Source organism: Pristiophorus japonicus, chromosome 15 (genome assembly GCF_044704955.1).
Source record: "Pristiophorus japonicus isolate sPriJap1 chromosome 15, sPriJap1.hap1, whole genome shotgun sequence".
NCBI classification, from domain to species: domain Eukaryota; kingdom Metazoa; phylum Chordata; class Chondrichthyes; family Pristiophoridae; genus Pristiophorus; species Pristiophorus japonicus.
The window spans coordinates 64,851,053-64,870,517 of record NC_091991.1 but is presented as its reverse complement, the minus strand read 5'-3'; the positions used below and the strand labels follow the sequence as shown (position 1 = coordinate 64,870,517).

Genomic DNA, 19,465 nt, shown 5'->3' with positions numbered 1-19,465 from the left:
AGAAATGACTCCAGCCACTGCAAAGTTTATCCTCTGATCCCCATTGACTTCAGTGTAACAATAGTATTCCTTTATGATCCAAACTAGATATTAATTTATTTTACACGTGAACCCCCTTATTGGGTCATAAATAACTCTGAACTAGCATCCTGCGTTCTCCTCCTTGCCATTTCAGCTTTCTGATTGTCACTTGAGTGTTTCTGTCGCTTTTTATCTCCGTGCTGACAGCCAGAGGGAAGGGTTGCCAGACCATCTCTGCTGAGCACCTGGGCACAGTGATCCCAGCACAATGGGTATGACCTATTTATTGATCACCAAAACAGATTAATACATTTTTTATTGTTAATAATCTTTGGAGAAAACAATTTCCATGTCAGACCTTGAGCATATCAACGAGCTTTAATCTCAGTGTTTTTAAAAACTTGTCTGAATACATTTTACTTTAAAAATCCAGAATCCAAACATCATTATTTTTCTAAAATCCTAAAATGTAACAAACACCTACATAAAGAAGTACATATCCCTTGTTGAGTGGAGAATTGTAACTCTCAGGCAAGTGAATTATATGCAACGCCCATCTAAAAGGCTGCATATTTTGCAAATTGAACAACAAATGACTGTGGAGAGAAAATGCCATTTTCATGTGGTTCAGCCTGTGAATGATTTAATGGTTTCCTAAAGAGTAATCAGCATTTTTGCAGTCAGTCATATGATAGCGTGGGAAGGAGGGGGAGGTAGTGAAAATGTCATCTCTTTTTAGTAGGTAAATTAAACAATCTCTGTTTAGTAGGACACTCGTGTTCTGTCAACACTGATTTAAAAAGGCACTATACAGAGAAAAATGGAGGAATGTAGTACTGTCTGTGTTGAATGAGCTCAGATGACTGAATCCATGAAGTGTATTTTTTCACACAAATGTTACTGATTGTACTTCACTTCTTTTTTAAAGTATTAAAGCCTAGAAATTCAATAACACCACACTAGTTTTTCATGTGCAAATATAAGAAGATAAGAAATAGGAGCAGGAGTAGGCCATTTGGCCCCTCGAGCCTGCCCCGCCATTTAATAAGATCATGGCTGATCTGATCTTAGGCTGAGCTCCACTTCCCTGCCTGCTCCCCATAACCCTTGACTCCCGTATCATTCAAAAATCTGTCTATCTCCACCTTAAGTTTAATCAGTGACCATGAGCATCTCAGTTCTAAAATGATCACTTATATAGTGGGCAGGACGTGTGCGGTAATTACGTGCTGGAAGTGTGTCGTAGGCCTTATCGGTAAAGATAGAAAAAGAGGCATCCAGGGCCCTGTGCCTGAAACAGGCTTTGGGTTCTTTGTAAAATGTTGCTGCTCTGTACACAGTGGGCCCCGGGGGGGCTGGCTGCATTCAGGAAGGCATGTTCTACAAACAGCCTAAACAACGATCCTTATAGGGACCACAGGAGGCTGCCAATAAAAAGCTACTTTTTAAAAGAAAAAATGCTTACTTGAATATGCCTCCTCTCTCCTGATCACTCCCACCCCCCCCCCGCCCTTTCCTGAAACCTACCTAAGGACTGCTGCTGACGATGCAGCAGCCTGTAATTGAATTCATTTTCAGCAGCCTGAAGGTTATTTAACTCTGCATTTTGGGATTTTCCTGCCAAGTTTACACCCATATCAATATCAATTTGGCATGAATATCCTGTTATAGTTCAGTTAATTTTCATGTCAATTTAGCTTTTCCCTGCCCCTGCCCCCTCCACCGAGACCCACAAATTAGTAGGCTTGGCACTGAAGTAACTCTGAGCTGTGGCTAAATATTCCTGTGCAAGCACTGGAGATGCAACACCTGCCCTTTCACCTCCTCCCCACCGTCCAGGGCCCCAAAAACTCCTTCCAGGTCAAACAACTTCTTGTACTTCTTTCAATTCAGTATACTGCATTTTCTCCTCTACATTGGGCAGACTAAACACAGATGGGGTGAGATCGCTTTGCGGATCACCTTCGTTCAGTCTACAAGCGTGACCCTGAGCTCCCTGCTATTTTAATTCTCCATCTCACTCCCACTCTGACCTCTCTGTCCTCGGTCTCCTCCACTGTTCTAATGAAGCTCAAAAAAGCTTGAGAAACAGCACCTCATCTTACAGTGAAGCACTTTATCTGGGCTCAACATTGAGTTCAACAATTTCAGATCAGAACCACTACTCCCATTTTGTGAACAGAAGGTGTTGGTAATGGTTCTGCTGCTGCCATTTACAGCTCCTCCAGACCCATCTTTTATTTCTTTTCTTGTTCCATTACCATGACCTTTTGCCTTGCACCATCATCTCTTTTGTCATATAATCATTCGTGCCTTCCATGCCTTCACAGGCCTTCCCTTTTATTCTTTCCTCCCAGCCCCTTTCCGTGCCTTTGTACTTGCTTAGAAACTGTTACATCTCTAACTTCTTCTAGTCCTGGCGAAAGGTCATCGACCTAAACCATTGGCCCTGATATTTATGGGATGCCGGGAAGGGAGCAGAGAAGCAGTTTTGCATCGGGAGTTGGGGGAGATCAGAGGCCAGTGTTGGGGGAGATTGGGGGGGGGGGGTGGGGGTTGTCGAGGGCAGTGTCAGAAGCGTTGGGGGGGGGGGGAGATCGCAGGCCGCAGCCAGGGAGCACAGAGGAGGGAGGGAGGGATCAGAAAGACTGGCGAGAGGAGGCGGAGATAGGAAAGGCCAAGTTGGTGGGTGGGGCAAATTGGATCATAGGGTGGGATGGCCGATCGTGGAGGGGGTCCTTCTGCTCCTGGCCCACATGCAGTGCTGGAAAGGCATTTTCCTATTGGATCCAGCAGTCCTCACCTCCCTTCAGCTGACGAGTTTCTCAAGGCACGGGAAACCTGGTCGGCGAGCCTGAAATTTAAAATGGAGGTAAAATATGAGACATGCAGCCTCATTAAAATATTTAAGTGAGCGTTGGCCACCCGTCCCGTCTCCGTAAAAAACGGACATAGGAGGGTTCGAGATTGTTAAAATCCCACCTAACCCAAATCCAACTGTTTTTTGGGGGTTAAAATTCCCCCCAATGGATGGGAAACTCACTTCACAGATGCTGTCTGACCTGCTGAGTATTTCCAGCAATTTCTGTTTTTATTGCAGGTTTCCAGTATCCGCAGTACAGGTATTTCGCTTTTGTTGTGGCTAAATATTGTTTGTTTAGAGAACACTTTTTTGCCATTGATAAAAGCAGGAAGCAGCAGTAAATATGCAGAATTATACAACAATGCATCTTTATTAAATAAAAATAATTGTTGCTTTTACAAATTTTTTAAATATGCACTATTATAAACTAGATATTTTTTAAGCTTATCTTAAGCAGTTAGTAGTCCATTTCGTTAAAACACCACCTGATTAATACAAATTACAACTAATGGGTGCTGCTGTAGGCGAGCGTAGATATAAAGGTATTCCAATGGATGAAACATGTCCTAACTGCAAAGTGAACATAAAAGACATGTGTTGATTCTCCTATGTGTACCTGTAAGAAACCTGGATGATGAGTGCTGGTGACGTCTGTTGGTTTGGCAGCACAAACCTCAAGTCAAAAGTGTGACTTCACATAAAATTGGGTTAGACTTTTGGCATCATTCCGCCCATTTACCACTGAGAACCAGTTTGCTGCCCAAAACAGTGTTTAAATGGAAACTACCGCCGGCAGTAAATTCGGCAGTCAATTACCACCGGCGGTAAGCGATACTGCCCGCCCATTTTTTAAAATTAAAATCTGACGTCATTGCCCAAAACAGTGTTTATAATGGAAACTACCGCCAAATTACCGCCCAAATTACCGCCAGGTGCTAAATTCGGCAATTCGCCCAAATACCGCTTATTTTACCGCCCGGAAAAAGCTGCACTCACCTGACCTTAACCCAGCGGTATGGACACGATGTTTTAAATCGGATGAACTTAATGAAAAGGCTGCTTCAAGTTGATGGGAGCATTAAAGTAATTTGTGACTGATTTTAAGGGCGTTTGAAAATCTTGAACATTATCTGAGCACATTGTGGTCAATTTAGAGTACACTTATGGTTGTTTAAGGACATTTGAAGAATTCTGAACATAGAAACATCGAAAATAGGTGCAGGAGTAGGCCATTCAGCCCTTCGAGCCTGCACCACCATTCAGTAAGATCATGGCTGACCATTCTCTCAGTACCCCTTTCCTGCTTTCTCTCCATACTCCTTGATCCCTTTAGCCGTAAGGGTCATATCTAACTCCCTCTTGAATATATCCAATGAACTGGCATCAACAACTCTCTGCGGTAGGGAATTCCACAGGTTAACAACTCTCTGAGTGAAGAAGTTTCTCTTCATCTCAGTCCTAAATGGCTTACCCCTTATCCTAAGACTGTGTCCCCTGGTTCTGGACTTCCCCAACATCGGGAACATTTTTCCCGCATCTAACCTGTCCAGTCCCGTCAGAATCTTATATGTTTCTATGAGATCCCCTCTCATTCTTCTAAACTCCAGTGAATACAGGCCCAGTTGAAGACCGTTTAGAACATTTAAAGGAATGGGGCCTATAATTTCTCAGCCAATATTGCTGACAACTCACATGCTGCAGAATAGAGATGGAAGAAGATTCATTGAAGAGCATTATGTGCCCAATCAAAGAGGTGGCAGACTGCTGAGGAGGAGGAGGAGGCCTTACCCCCAACGCATTTACAGGGAGCAGTGGTCATACCTGCACTTGTCCGATACAGCGTGCGTTAGAAAGCTGCGCTTTCAAAAAGAGGTCGTCAGTGAGATATGCCAGATGCTTAAGGGAGACCTGCAGCCTACCAGCACCATCAGGACCACACTGCCCATTGAGAATAAGGTTACTGCGGCACTTTCCTTCTATGCATCAGGCTTCTTTCAGGCCTCAGCTGGCGACATTTGCTGCATCTCTCAGCACGCCACACATTGCTGGATTCGCCAGGTGACTGAAGCCCTTTGCACACGTAGGATGGACTTTATAAATTTCCCTATGACCAGGGAGGCACAGAGTGAGAGGGCTTTGGGTTTCTCGAGTATAGCAAACTCCCCTAAGATCCAGGGCACAATAGACTGTACGCACATCGCCATGTGAGCACCGAAAGGGATTCCATTCCCTGAACGTGAAGCTCGTTGTCGACTACAAGCAAGTAATCATAGCAGTAAATGCAAATTTTCCAGGGAGCATTCATGATGCGCACATCTTGCATGAGAGCACTGTCTCTGACCTTTTTAAGAGTCAGCCACAAGGTCAATGATGGATGCTGGGTGACAAAGGATACGGCCTCGCCACCTGGCTCTTGACCCACCTCCATAAGCCTCAGACAGATGCCGAGCATCACTACAATCAAAGCCATATAGTCACATGCAATATCGTCAAAGACAATTGGAGTGCTGGAGCAGCACTCCAGATGCCTGGACCACTCTGGAGGCAGCCTACAATACCACCCTGAGCAGGTCGCTGAGTTGATTGTGGTGTGCTGCATGTTGTACAACTTAGCTATCAAGAGGGGACAGGAATTGCCAGATAGGACCGCTTGTCCACCTCAGGAGAGAGGGGAGGCGGAAGAGGAGGAGGACAAGGACCTCGAGGAGGATAATCTGCTTGGTGATGAACCCATGCCACCTCCCCTTCCACTCCCCCCCACCCCCCCACCCCACAGGCGAAGCCCCGTGGTAATTACGCAACTGCAAAACTGTTGTGTCAGCAGCTCATAAATGAACACTACTTTGCTTGAACGGTGACAGTTACGGTTCATCCTTGCCTGGCCATTGTTTGCAACTCTTGTATTGATTGTTAACCTTCAGTTTGTAAAAGTGAGTGAGACACTGCACAAGAATTGTAAGTGTAATAAAATGTTTTATAATTTAACAAAATTGCAATAACCTTTTTTTGAAATTTATAATTAAATAATTGTTAAAGGAAAAAAGCAACATCATTTTAAATAAACAACCAATTAACAGAGACCAAACATTGAAAACATTTAAACAATCGAGAAACACCCGCAAACCACCCCCTCCCCCACAACAGTCAACAATTTGTGAATAGCAATAAAAATAACAGTAACACCCTCCACCTGCCCAAAATTCTACCTGCAGCCACCGTTCCTTCTGCCTTTACCCCCCCTGACCTTTACATACCTTTTCCCCCTCCCATTGCCCCTGCCCCTGGCCCTACCCGCATTTACACCAAGACGTCGTGCAGCAGGGCACCTCGAGCGCTGCTGCTGTGGGGGGGGTGACATTGGCAGCATCATTTCTGGGGATTCCGGAGAAGAATCGGTATCTGAAGACCCACCTTCAGAGTCAGAAGCAATTGCTTCCTCCTGACTCTCTGGTGCTGCTGGCATAAGTGGTATGGCACCTTGGGGTGCAGTACCATATACCGATTCCATCGTTTGCCGCTTGGCATCGGTGGAATCGGCGGTTCGCCGCATCACCGGAATCAGCTGCGCCATGTCCTCCGAATGATGAGCTGAAAGCATGGCAATGTTACCGATTAACCCACATATTGCCTGGAGGAGCTCTCGACCGACGTTGACGCTCGCCCTAGACAATGCTACCATGTCCAGGTCAACATCTGCCTGTCGTCGAGCATGTCTACCTCACCAAATCAATCCCCGCAGATTCGGTGTAGGTGTTGGACCACTCGGTGTGCCCTGCTGCAAGCCGTTTGGTCCCGCTACTTCCTCAGAACCAAATCTTGCTGGAATGTTTGATTCGATTGAGAAAGAGGTGGCCGCAGGTAGATTGGACCCTTGAGTCCCTGATTCCCCCTCTTCCAGATGTGTTGATGAGCTGGCTTGAGGCTCATCCAACGCTGAACAAGGTCTTGGTCCAGTGGCAAGGGGATCCAAGACAACTGGAGACCAGGCACAACTCTGTAAGCCTAATTGCCTATGGCAAAGTGTTGGCCGCAAGCTCGGCCCTATGAAAGCATGGGCCTTATGCTTAACATCCATAAGACAAAGGTCCTCCACCAGCCTGTCCTCGCCGCACAGCACTGCCCTCCAATCCTCAAGGTTCAAGGCGCAGCCCTCGACAACGTGGACCATTTCCCATATCTTGGGACCCTCTTATCAACAAAGGCAGACATTGATGCGGAGATTCAACATCGCCTCCAGTGCACCAGTGCAGCCTTCGGCCGTCAGAGGAAAAGAGTGTTTAAAGACCAGGCCCTCAAATCTACCACCAAGCTCATGGTCTACAGGGCTGTAGTAATACCCGCCCTACTGTATGGCTCAGAGGCATGGACGATGTACAGAAGACACCTCAAGTCGCTTGAGATATATCACCTACGATGTCTCCGCAAGATCCTGCAAATCCCCTGGGAGGACAGGTGCACCAACATCCCCAGTATTGAAGCACTGACCACACTTGATCAGCTTCGCTGGGCAGGCCACATAGTTCGCCAGATACGAGACTCCCTAAGCAAATGCTTTATGCGGAGCTCCTTCATGATAAACGAGCCAAAGGAGAACAGCGGAAATGTTATAAGGACACCCTCAAAGCCTCCCTGGTAAAGTGCGACATCACCACTGACACCTGGGAGATCCTGGCCAAAGACCGCCCGAGGTGGAGAAAGTGCATCCAGGAGGGCATTGAGTTGTTCGAGTCTCAACGCAAAGAATGTGAAGAGGCCAAGCACAGGCAGCGGAAGGAGCGCGTGGCAAACCAGCCCCACCAACCCCTTCCCTCGCCGAATGCCTGACCCACCTGTAACAGGGTCTGTGGCTCTCGTATCGGACTGTTCAGCCATCAAAGAACTCACTTTGGGAGTGGAAGCAAGTCTTCCTCGATTCCGAGGGACTGCCTATGATGATGACATCCAAACGATCCTCCTCCTCTGTGGTCTCCCCTCCTGTGGTGAGTACCACTTGCAGCAGTATGGGTGACACTCCAGGGAGCTCCTCACATCTCCGATGCGCTTGGGCAGCTAGAAAACATTATAAGAGAGGTTAGTAGAAGAGGAGGGGAGGGCCAGGGTGAGATGAAAATGTTTATGCTCCGTAGGCATATGTAGGAGGAGCAACACTACTGCATTAGATATCACCGAGAGACGTTACATTTAATTAACATGAACAGAATGTACAGAAACTGCATGGCATTATAATAAGATTTCATGATCCCAGCATTAATTACATTACATTACATTACATCATTCATATATTATACTCAAATAGCATTCAATTACATGACTGATTGCTGCACGGTCCGGGGATTATACATGACTTACCTGCCGCTACAACCGGATCGGCACCACCACGGGCGGCCGAGCGATTATGTGCTCCTATGAGAGCTGCGGCCCGCTCCTCGAGATCAGTCAATTCAACCAACTCTGCCGGCCCTCCTCCCATGCTCCGCGCGATTGGCAGATATCTTCTTCTGTAAAGATGACAAGAGCATGGTATAAGGTAATTGTCCAGGTACTAGTCGGAGCACACAGATAGACATTCACAATTATTCATCCCCAATGCTCTTCATCAATGTCCCGTTAATGTTATATGTTAATACCGTTAGGATGCAATTGATGCATGATGAACACATCTAAGTTCAGAAAAGCAATGTAATAAGATTGTGGATAGGAAGTAATGCGTGACACCAAAAGTAAAGGTAACTTCGACGGTATGAGGCATGAATTGACTAGAATAGACTGGCAGAGGATACTTAAAGGGTTGACGGTGGATAAGCAATGGCAAACATTTAAAGATCACATGGATGAACTTCAGCAATTGTACATCCCTGCCTGGAGTAAAAATAAAACGGGGAAGGTGGCTCAAACGTGGCTAACAAGGGAAATTAAGAATAGTGTTAAAACCAAGGAAGAGGCATATAAATTGGCTAGAAAAATTATAATTCAACAGAGGAGGACTAAGGGATTAATTAAGAGGGGGAAAATGGAGTACAAGAGGAAGCTTGCAGGGAACATAAAAACTGACTGCAAAAGCTTCTTTAAATATGTGAAGAAAAAAAGATTAGTGAAGACAAATGTAGGTCCCTTGCAGTCGGATTCAGGTGAATTTATAATGGGGAACAAAGAAATGGCAGACCAATTGAACAAATACTTCGGTTCTGTCTTCACAAAGGAAGACACAAGTAACCTTCCGAATGTACTAGGGGACAGTGGATCTAGTGAGAAGGAGGAACTGAAGGATATCCTTATTAGGCGGGAAATTGTGTTCGGGAAATTGATGGGATTTGAAGGCCGATAAATCCCCGGGGCCTGATAGTCTGCATCCCAGAGTACTTAAGGAAGTGGCCCTAGAAATAGTGGATGCATTGGTGATCATTTTCCGACAGTCTTATTGACTCTGGATTAGTTTCTATGGACTGGAGGGTAGCTAATGTAACACCATTTTTTAAAAAAGGAGGGAGAGAGAAAATGGGTAATTATAGACTGGTTAGCCTGACATCGGTAGTGGGGAAAATGTTGGAATCAATCATTAAGGATGAAATAACAGCGCATTTGGAAAGCAGTGACAGAATCGGTCCAAGTCCGCATGGATTTATGAAAGGGAAATCATGCTTGACAAATCTTCTGGAATTTTTTGCGGATGTAACTAGCAGAGTGGACAAAGGAGAACCAGTGAATGTGGTGTATTTGGACTTTCAAAAGGCTTTAACAAGGTCCCGCACAAGAGATTGGTGTGCAAAATCAAAGCACATGGTATTGGGGGTACTGTACTGACGGTGGATAGAGAACTGGTTGGCAGACAGGAAGCAGAGAGTCAGGATGAGCGGGTCCTTTTCAGAATGGCAGGCAGTGACTAGTGGAGTGCCGCAGGGCTCAGTGCTGGGACCCCAGCTCTTTACAATATACATTAACAATTTGGATGAAGGAATTGAGTGTAATATCTCCAAGTTTGCAGATGACACTAAACTGGGTGGCGGTGTGAGCTGTGAGGGGGACGCTAAGAGGCTGCAGGGTGACTTGGACAGGTTAGGTGAGTGGGCAAATGCATGGTAGATGCGGTATAATGTGGATAAATGTGAGGTTATCCATTTTGGGGGCAAAAACACGAAGGCAGAATATTATCTGAATGGCGGCAGAGTAGGAAAAGGGGAGGTGCAACGAGACTTGGGTATCATGGGTTATCAATCATTGAAGGTTGGCTAGCAGCTACAGCAGGCGGTGGAGAAGGCAGATGGTGTGTTGGCCTTCATGGCTAGGGGATTTGAGTATAGGAGCAGGGAGGTCTTACTGCAGTTGTACAGGGCCTTGGTGAGGCCTCACCTGGAATATTGTGTTCAGTTTTGATCTCCTAACCTGAGGAAGGACGTTCTTGCTATTGAGGGAGTGCAGTGAAGGTTCACCAGACTGATTCCAGGGATGGCTGAATTGACATATGAGGAGAGACTGGATCAACTGGGCCTTTATTCACTGGAGTTTAGAAGGATGAGAGGGGATCTCATAGAAACGTGTAAGATTCTGACGAGACTGGACAGGTTAGATGCGGGAAGAATGTTCCCGATGTTGAGAAGCCTAGAACCAGGAGACACAGTCTTAGGATAAGGGGTAGGCCATTTAGGACTGAGATGAGGAGAAACTTCTTCACTCAGAGAGTTGCTAACCTGTGGAATTCCCTGCTGCAGAGAGTTGTTGATGCCAGTTCATTGGATATATTCAAGAGGGAGTTAGATATGGCCCTTACGGCTAAGGGGATCAAGGGGTATGGAGAGAAAGCAGGAAAGGGGTACTGAGGGAATGATCAACCATGATCTTATTGAATGGCGGTGCAGGCTCGAAGGGCCGAATGGCCTACTCCTGCACCTATTTTCTATGTCTATGTTTACCAAACTTACCCAATTTACCAAGCTTAATTACAATCTGGCAGATTTACATTTTAAGTAATGAGTCAGTGCATGATTACAGTTATTAAAGTTAGTACTTACTCTCGCAGACGCAACGAGGTCATTCCAGCGCTTGCGGCACTGGCTTGGCTCTCGATAGACATGGGCGGCTGACGACACCACCTCGGCAATCTCTGCCCATATACGTTGGTAAACCCTGGGGGGTGGTTTCCCACGCCCACCCCGGGTCAATTGGCTCTGCCGCGTCGCTACCTCATGGACCAAGGCAGCTCGGGCCTCATCCGAAAAATGTTTGGCCCTCTTCCTCCCTCCTACCTCAGCCACATCATTCATCACTCCCTCCTCAATATCCATTGTGAATGTATTTTAAATTGGTAATAAGGTTTAAAACACCAAATAATCTGCTTAGCCACTCTCCACTTGCTCTCTCTGTTTGTCTCTCTCTTTCCCCCTCCCTTCCTCTTCTGCGCATGCGCAGGTGACCCCTGAATCACGGGAAAAGTAAAGTACAGGAAAATAAATTGCGCATGGGACGCCAGCCTTGCACAGCGAAAAAGACCGCTATCACCCAATTGCTACCACTAGCAGTTTTGAAAACGGGTGGTATTCCGATGGTTCTTAAAAGTGGGACAGTAGCGATAGAAGTGGAAAGTCTAGCCCAAAGAATTGTAACATAGAAGTTATAAGTGAGCAAAGTATTGAGGTTTTTTTTAAGAACTGGTATGTTAAGGATTCTGTATGTTGCAACTATTTTCTGCTTTTGTGGATTATGTTATTATGGTGGAAGGTTTATGCATTTAAAAATATTGTTCGAAAGAAAATTAAGCAGAATATAGAAGAGAAGCAAGAAAAAATGAACGGTCAAGGAAGGATATGAAAAGGACTAGCAGGTAACATCATGGAAATAGTGAAAGATTTTATCCACACAGGTAAAAGGAGACTTAAAGACTAGGGTTCTTCTCATAGAGGATGAAGGAATGAATGGTGGATAGACTGAACAAACAATTCAGTGTGGAGAAATGCGGGGTATTACATTTTGGGAGGAAAATAAACAGGGGACATATACATAAAATGATAAAACCTTAAACATTCTTAAGTGCAAAATTCTTAAGTGGTCCCTATATTTAGGGGTGTGCCTGTACTGCCCAGTATCTAATCACATGGTAGTGTAACTCTGGAATGTAACAATAGTGATCTGAACCTGATATTCGCATGTGACATTATGAAAGCTTCTCTAATCTTTCAGTAGGCAGACTGAGAACCACTTGTAGCAAGACAAGAGCAGATAATAATCGATAAACCACTTTATTTTACAGACATCAATTAAATATACAGAGTAACTGTTATAATCAAAATTCACTTCATTTAACTTTAAATCTCTCCTTGTGAATAAGAAAATCCATAAATTGCAGTTAGTGAGCTATATACACACGTTACTAGTCCCTCTTAGCTTTGAAATAGATAAAGTTTTATATAGACTTGCTTGGCAGTAGTCTTACAATAAACTGTGTAGGCCTTTCTTGCCTTTATTAACAGATCTGCACATGTGTTCTGCCACTTTCTCCTGGACAGGAAACTAGTGACAGATATCTGACCCTTTCCCTGCCTGGAAGTGGCTAGTAAGTCGCTAAATTAAACTGGTTACCACTCCCCCACCCCCACACTTAGCGTGATCGCTACAAACCATTTCCTGCTATTCTGAAACTGAATAGGGTCTCCTTGACATAATATTTGGTCAGCGGAATGCATGGGCCAGCCACCCGAGAGCTGTGGCAGGAGGTCCCACCCATTTCTATTGTCAGTGGGGTGTCACTCTAGCTGCCTGCCTCTCTCCCACGGTCTTATCTACACCTGGTGGTCCTGGAGAGGGAGCATGCGGGTATGTTTGAGATCTTCCGCGACCGGTGGGTACCGCAAGGATGTTTTGTGGATATTAGGAATAACTGTCCAGAATTTTCTGGAGTGGGATATCTCGCTGTGTTCCCCGTTTGTTAGATTATTTTCCTCACCCTTCAGCTCGCAAAATACATTTGCGCCACAAATTGCCAGAAGTGTGAGCTGATAACAGCATGGCGAGGTCAACGGGGAATCTGGGACCTTGGTGAATGATGGGAGCAACAGTCTATCTCCTTAACCAAAGAGATAGAAGGTTAGAAAAAGAAACAGGAATGACAGAGATGGAAATAGGGTGAATTAGAATGTAATTATATACAGAAAGAGAAATAAAGAGAGGGAAAGAAAAATTGGATTAAGAGAAAAAAGAGACAGAAAAGAAGAGTAAAAAAGAAACATTAAAAAAAAATTAAAAACCTCTAGGAACAATTTACTGCCTGCAGGAATGAGACTCAATAGTTCCAATTGTTCCTTTTCTGGGCCGGAGAGATAGAATGGCATTGCAGGAACATGAATCTCGTCATTAAAAGGGTGCTTAAATCGTTAAATACCAGCCCTAACTTTCTGCAAAGAGTTTAATTCATTCTAATAGCACAAATTCTGCAATTTCTTGACACTCATGGAGGGGGGGGGTTGACGGCGAGCTTCTGCTTTTGCGAGGCTAATGGTGGAGCAGTGTATATACTCCAGCAATCTAACCTCTGACAATTCGCAACTCACTGGGTATCTCTTCCTCACCACAAATTGCTCAGTTACTTACACACTAATAATGGCATGCACATTTAACTCACCATTATTTTCCTAACAAATTCTGGGCCAATATTATAATTTCATTTAGAGATTTCCTTTGTTTTGTTTAACGTTATTAATGAAAAAAAAGATCTGTAAAAAAAAAACAGAAGAACCTATTGTTGCCTGAGTCACTCAGCTAAAATGTAAAGTTTTTGTGTGGGTGGTCTTTGTTGGGTGAGTGAAAGGGTGACATTTCTGATGTGTCAAAATGGTAAGTAAGAAACTATAACACCAGTTTATATTTCAAATTCTTTTGGCAGGACAATGATGGGTCATATAGAGAATAGTAGATCATGGTGTTTCAGTTACAAATGTTAATGACTGTAATTCAATGCCCAAACATTGGAAGAGGTTGCAGCAACTACATTACAAACATGTGATAGAAATGACAAGGCAAGACCTGAGTTTGACAGGACAGTAAGCAATCAGTTATATTACCAGGAATGGGCATATGACAGGAAGATGCATTACAATAAAGCAGATAAATCCCCTGAATCTGATGGCTTGCATCCTAGGGTTTTAAGAGAAGTAGCGGCAGGGATTGTGGATGCATTGGTTGTAATTTACCAGAATTCCCTGGATTCTGGGGAGGTCCCAGCAGATTGGAAAACTGCAAATGTAACGCCTCTATTTAAAAAAGGAGGCAGACAAAAAGCAGGAAACTATAGACCAGTTAGCCTAACATCTGTGGTTGGGAAAATGTTGGAGTCCATTATTAAAGAAGCAGTAGCAGGACATTTGGAAAAGCAAAATTCAGTCAGGCAGCGTCAGCATGGATTTATGAAGGGGGAGTCATGTTTGACAAATTTGCTGGAGTTCTATGAGGATATAACGAACAGGATGGATAAAGGGGAACTAGTGGATGTGGTGTATTTGGACTTCCAGAAGGCATTTGACAAGATGCCACACAAAAGGTTACTGCACAAGATAAAAGTTCACAGGATTGGGGGTAATATATTAGCATGGATAAAGGATTGGCTAACTAACAGAGAACAGAGAGTCGGGATAAATGGTTCATTCTCTGGTTGGCAACCAGTAACTAGTGGGGTGCCAGAGGGATCAGTGCTGGGACCCCAACTATTTACAATCTATATTAACGACTTGGAAGAAGGGACTGAGTGTAACGTAGCCAAATTTGCTGAAGATACAAAGACGGGAGGAAAAGCAATGTGTGAGGAGGGCACAAAAAATCTGCAAAAGGACATAGACAGGCTAAGTGAGTGGACAAAAATTTGGCAGATGAAGTATAATGCTGGAAAGTGTGAGGTCATGCACTTTGGCAGAAAAAATCAAAGAGAAAGTTATTATTTAAATGGAGAAAGATTGCAAAGTGCCGCAGTACAGCGGTACCTGGGGGTACTTGTGCATGAAACACAAAAGAATAGTATGCAGGTACAGCAAGTGATCAGGAAGGCCAAGGTATCTATTGCAAAGGGGATGGAGTATAAAAGCGGGGAAATCTTGCTACAGCTATATAAGGTATTGGCGAGGCCACATCTGGAATACTACATGCAGTTTTGGTGTCCATATTTACGAAAGGATATACTTTCTTTGGAAGCAGTTCAGAGAAGGTTCATTAGGTTGATTCTGGGGATGAGGGGGTTGACTTATGAGGAAAAGTTGAGTAGGTTGGGCCTCTACTCATTTGAATTCAGAAGAATGAGAGGTGATCTTATCGAAACGTATAAGATTATGAGGGGGCTTAATAAGGTGGATGCAGAGAGGATGTTTCCACTGATGGGGGAGACTAGAACTAGAGGGCATGATCCTAGAATAAGGGGCCACCCATTTAAAACAGAGATGAGGAGAAATTTCTTCTCTGACGGTTGTGGATCTGTGGAATTCGCTGCCTCAGAGAGCTGTGGAAGCTGGGACATTGAATAAATTTAAGACAGAAATAGACAGCTTATTAAACGATAAGGGGATAAGGTGTTATGGGGAGCAGGCAGGGAAGTAGAGCTGAGTCCATGATCAGATCAGCCATGATCTTATTGAATGGCGGAGCAGGCTCAAGGGGTCATATGGCCTATTCCTGTTCCTATTTCTTATGTTCTTATGAAGTAGTAATTCCGCACATGAAATATTCTCCCAGTACTCTTTACTTGTGGTCACCAGGTTTTCATAGGAATGTCCGAGCTTCCAACTAACTGAAACTTGATTTTACGTACGAAGCATATGAAGTAGCGTGACACAGGGAAAATAACCTATCATTATACCTCTGAGGTATGCATGGAAATAATACAGATTGCTCACCATTTCATCCTGATCTCTGCAATAGGTATAAAGTGTAGCTAGAAAGAATATGCATATCAGCAGATAAAAATACAGTACGTAACTTTCACTAGAACATTAAATTGGACCCAAAACAAAATTCTGAAGCAGTTTCATTTTTGAACGAGTATGTGTTGACATTTTTTACATGAGAAATGAATTCTCAGGAACAATAAACGATCTCCTAATAAAAGATCCTCTCGGAATGAGTGATCACAGTATGGTTGAATTTGTAATACAGATTGAGGGTGAGGAAGTAGTGTCTCAAACGATCGTACTATGCTAAAACAAAGGGACAACAGTGGGATGAGGGCAGAGTTAGCTAAAGTAGACTGGGAACATAGACTAAACGGTGGCACAATTGAGGAACAGTGGAGGACTTTTAAGGAGCTCTTTCATAGTGCTCAACAAAAATATATTCCAGTGAAAAAGAAGGGCGGTAAGAGAAGGGATAACCAGCCGTGGATAACCAAGGAAATAAAGGAGAGTATCAAATTAAAAACCAATGCGCATAAGGTGGCCAAGGTTAGTGGGAAACTAGAAGATTGGGAACATTTTACACGACAGCAAAGTATGACTAAGAAAGCAATAAAGAAAGGAAAGATAGATTACGAAAGTAAACTTGCGCAAAACATAAAAACAGATAGTAGAAGCGTTTACCGATATATAAAAAGGAAAAGAGTGACTAAAGTAAATGTTGGTCCCTTAGAAGATGAGAAGGGGGATTTAATAATGGGAAATGTGGAAATGGCTGAGACCTTAAACAATTATTTTGCTTCGGTCTTCACAGTGGAAGACACAAAAACCATGCCAAAAATTGCTGGTCACGGGAATGTGGGAAGGGAGGACCTTGAGACAATCACTATCACTAGTGAGGTAGTGCTGGACAGGCTAATGGGACTCAAGGTAGACAAGTCCCCTGGTCCTGATGAAATGCATCCCAGGGTATTAAAAGAGATGGTGGAAGTTATAGCAGATGCATTTGTTATAATCTACCAAAATTCTCTGGACTCTGGGGAGGTACCAGTGGATTGGAAAGCAGCTAATGTAACGCCTCTGTTTAAAAAAGGGGGCAGACAAAAGGCAGGTAACTATAGGCCAGTTAGTTTAACATCTGTAGTGGGGAAAATGCTTGAAGCTATCATTAAGGAAGAAATAGCGGGACATCTAGATAGGAATAGTGCAATCAAGCAGACGCAACATGGATTCATGAAGGGGAAATTATGTTTAACTAATTTACTGGAATTCTTTGAGGATATAACGAGCATGATGGATGTGGTGTATTTAGATTTCCAAAAGGCATTCGATAAGGTGCCACACAAAAGGTTACCGCAGAAGATAAAGGTACGCGGAGTCAGCGGAAATGTATTAGCATGGATAGAGAATTGGCTGGCTAACAGAAAGCAGAGAGTTGGGATAAATGGGTCTTTTTCAGGTTGGAAATCGGTGGTTAGTGGTGTGCCACAGGGATCGGTGCTGGGACCACAACTGTTTACAATATACATAGATGACCTGGAGGAGGGGACAGAGTGTAGTGTAACAAAATTTGCAGATGACACAAAGATTAGTGGGGAAGCGGGTTGTGTAGAGGACACAGAGAGGCTGCAAAGAGATTTAGATAGGTTAAGCGAATGGGCTAAGGTTTGGCAGATGGAATACAATGTCGGAAAATGTGAGGTCATCCACCTTGGAAAAAAAAACAGTAAAAGGGAATATTATTTGAATGGGGAGAAATTACAACATGCTGCAGTGCAGAGGGACCTGGGGGTCCTTGTGCATGAATCCCAAAAAGTTTGTTTGCAGGTACAGCAGGTAATCAGGAAGGCGAATGGAATGTTGGCCTTCATTGCAAGAGGGATGGAGTACAAAAGCAGGGAGGTCCTACTGCAACTGTACAGGGTATTGGTGAGGCCGCACCTGGAGTACTGCGTGCAGTTTTGGTCACTTTACTTAAGGAAGGATATACTAGCCTTGGAGGGGGTACAGAGATGATTCACTAGGCTGATTCAGGAGATGAGGGGGTTATCTTATGATGATAGATTGAGTAGACTGGGTCTTTACTCGTTGGAGTTCAGAAGGATGAGGGGTGATCTTATAGAAACATTTAAAATAATTAAAGGGATAGACAAGATAGAGGCAGAGACGTTGTTTCCACTAGCCAGGGAGACTAGAACTAGGGGGCACAGCCTCAAAATACGGTGGAGCCAATTTAAAACCGAGTTGAGAAGGAATTTCTTCTCCCAGAGGGCTGTGAATCTGTGGAATTCTCTGCCCAGGGAAGCAGTTGAGGCTAGCTCATTGAATGTATTCAAATCACAGATAGATAAATTTTTAACCAATAAGGGAATTAAGGGTTATGGGGAGCGGGCGGGTAAGTAGAGCTGAGTCCACGGCCAGATCAGCCATGATCTTTTTAAATGGCGGAGCAGGCTCGAGGGGCTAGATGGCCTACTCCTGTTCCTAATTCTTATGTTCTTATGAGACATCCCATCTATCCTGTACAGCAGTACAATGAAATAGAAACATTGAACGTGGACACAAACCTGGTTATAAGTTGTAAGTTACTTGGGGGAAGATTTATTTCCAAGGATGGACACAGAAAGAAGTGAAAGAGGAGGGGGATGAGAGTGGTGAGGAATACAGGAAGCGATCAGAGATGGCCTTGTCTGTGACTGAGGTAAGCTGTGAGGATGTCTCGGTGAGAAACCTGCCTTGGGACTTGGGTGGGCAGTAGAGAACAGGATTTTAAGGGAGAGGTGAGAGGGATGGAACAAGGTGAGGTACTCCAAGGAGGAGAAGGTGCTAAAGGAGTAGGAGGACAGAACAAGGTGAGACTGGCAATAATGGGCACATCACCACTGCAGACAAAAGAATAAAAGGAATCTCAAAATAAAGCCTCCATGGCTTACATTTTTAAAAATAATTGTGCTTGCTTTGGGAGTCACTACTAGTTCAAATAAAAATATACACTGTAGAAATTCTTTTAACTTGAAACAGGACTGACATAACAGTAATGATGGCTGAATATAAAAACAAACGTAACTCGTTAATGAAATTTTGCTGCCGATTGGTCAGTTAAAAATAATGCAACAAAATTTTGCAGATTATATACCAAGTTTTATACTCCTCCAGGTGTGTGGAAATCGAAAATAAATTGCCATACTAAAAATGCTCAACTCAAACTGATCTTTGTATTGAACCTTTCTGTTTCTTTATCCTCAGCCAGCAATTTCAATCACTTAAAGACTTCTGCATCAGAGCGTAGGCCCAGTCTGCCAAATACGTCAAGGCCAGTTCAGAGAACTTTCAAGAGCAGAACAGGAAACGATGCTCAGGACATAAATGGGAGAAATACCCCAAATACATTCATATCACACTCAACAAGTCCAAAGCCTCAAGGTAAGTTATTCTGCAACTGTACATTGATGAAATGCGATGTGTTCCCTGGCTGGGGAATCCACAACTATGGGTCGCAGTCTCAGAATAAGGGGCAGGCCATTTAGAACTGAGATGAGGAGAAATTTCTTCACTCAGAGGGTTGTGAATCTTTAGAATTCTCTACCCCAGAGGGCTGTGGAAGCTCAGTCGTTGAGTATATTCAAAACAGAGATCAATAGATTATTGGATATTAAGGTAATCAAGGGATATGGGCGTAGTGCAGGAAGGTGGAGTTGAGGTGGAAGATCAGCCATGATCTCAT

At 44.0% G+C, this 19,465-nt stretch overlaps 1 protein-coding gene across 1 annotated transcript in view; it reads left to right on the top strand.

The window, feature by feature from the left end:
* LOC139280820 (FYVE, RhoGEF and PH domain-containing protein 4-like) overlaps window positions 1-19,465 on the top strand; it is a 370,209-nt gene that overhangs the window by 245,374 nt on the left and 105,370 nt on the right. The window contains exon 2 of the mRNA XM_070900542.1: window positions 18,988-19,164. Within this exon, the coding sequence (XP_070756643.1) occupies window positions 18,988-19,164 (177 nt within the window). The remainder of the gene's footprint in view (window positions 1-18,987; window positions 19,165-19,465) is intronic.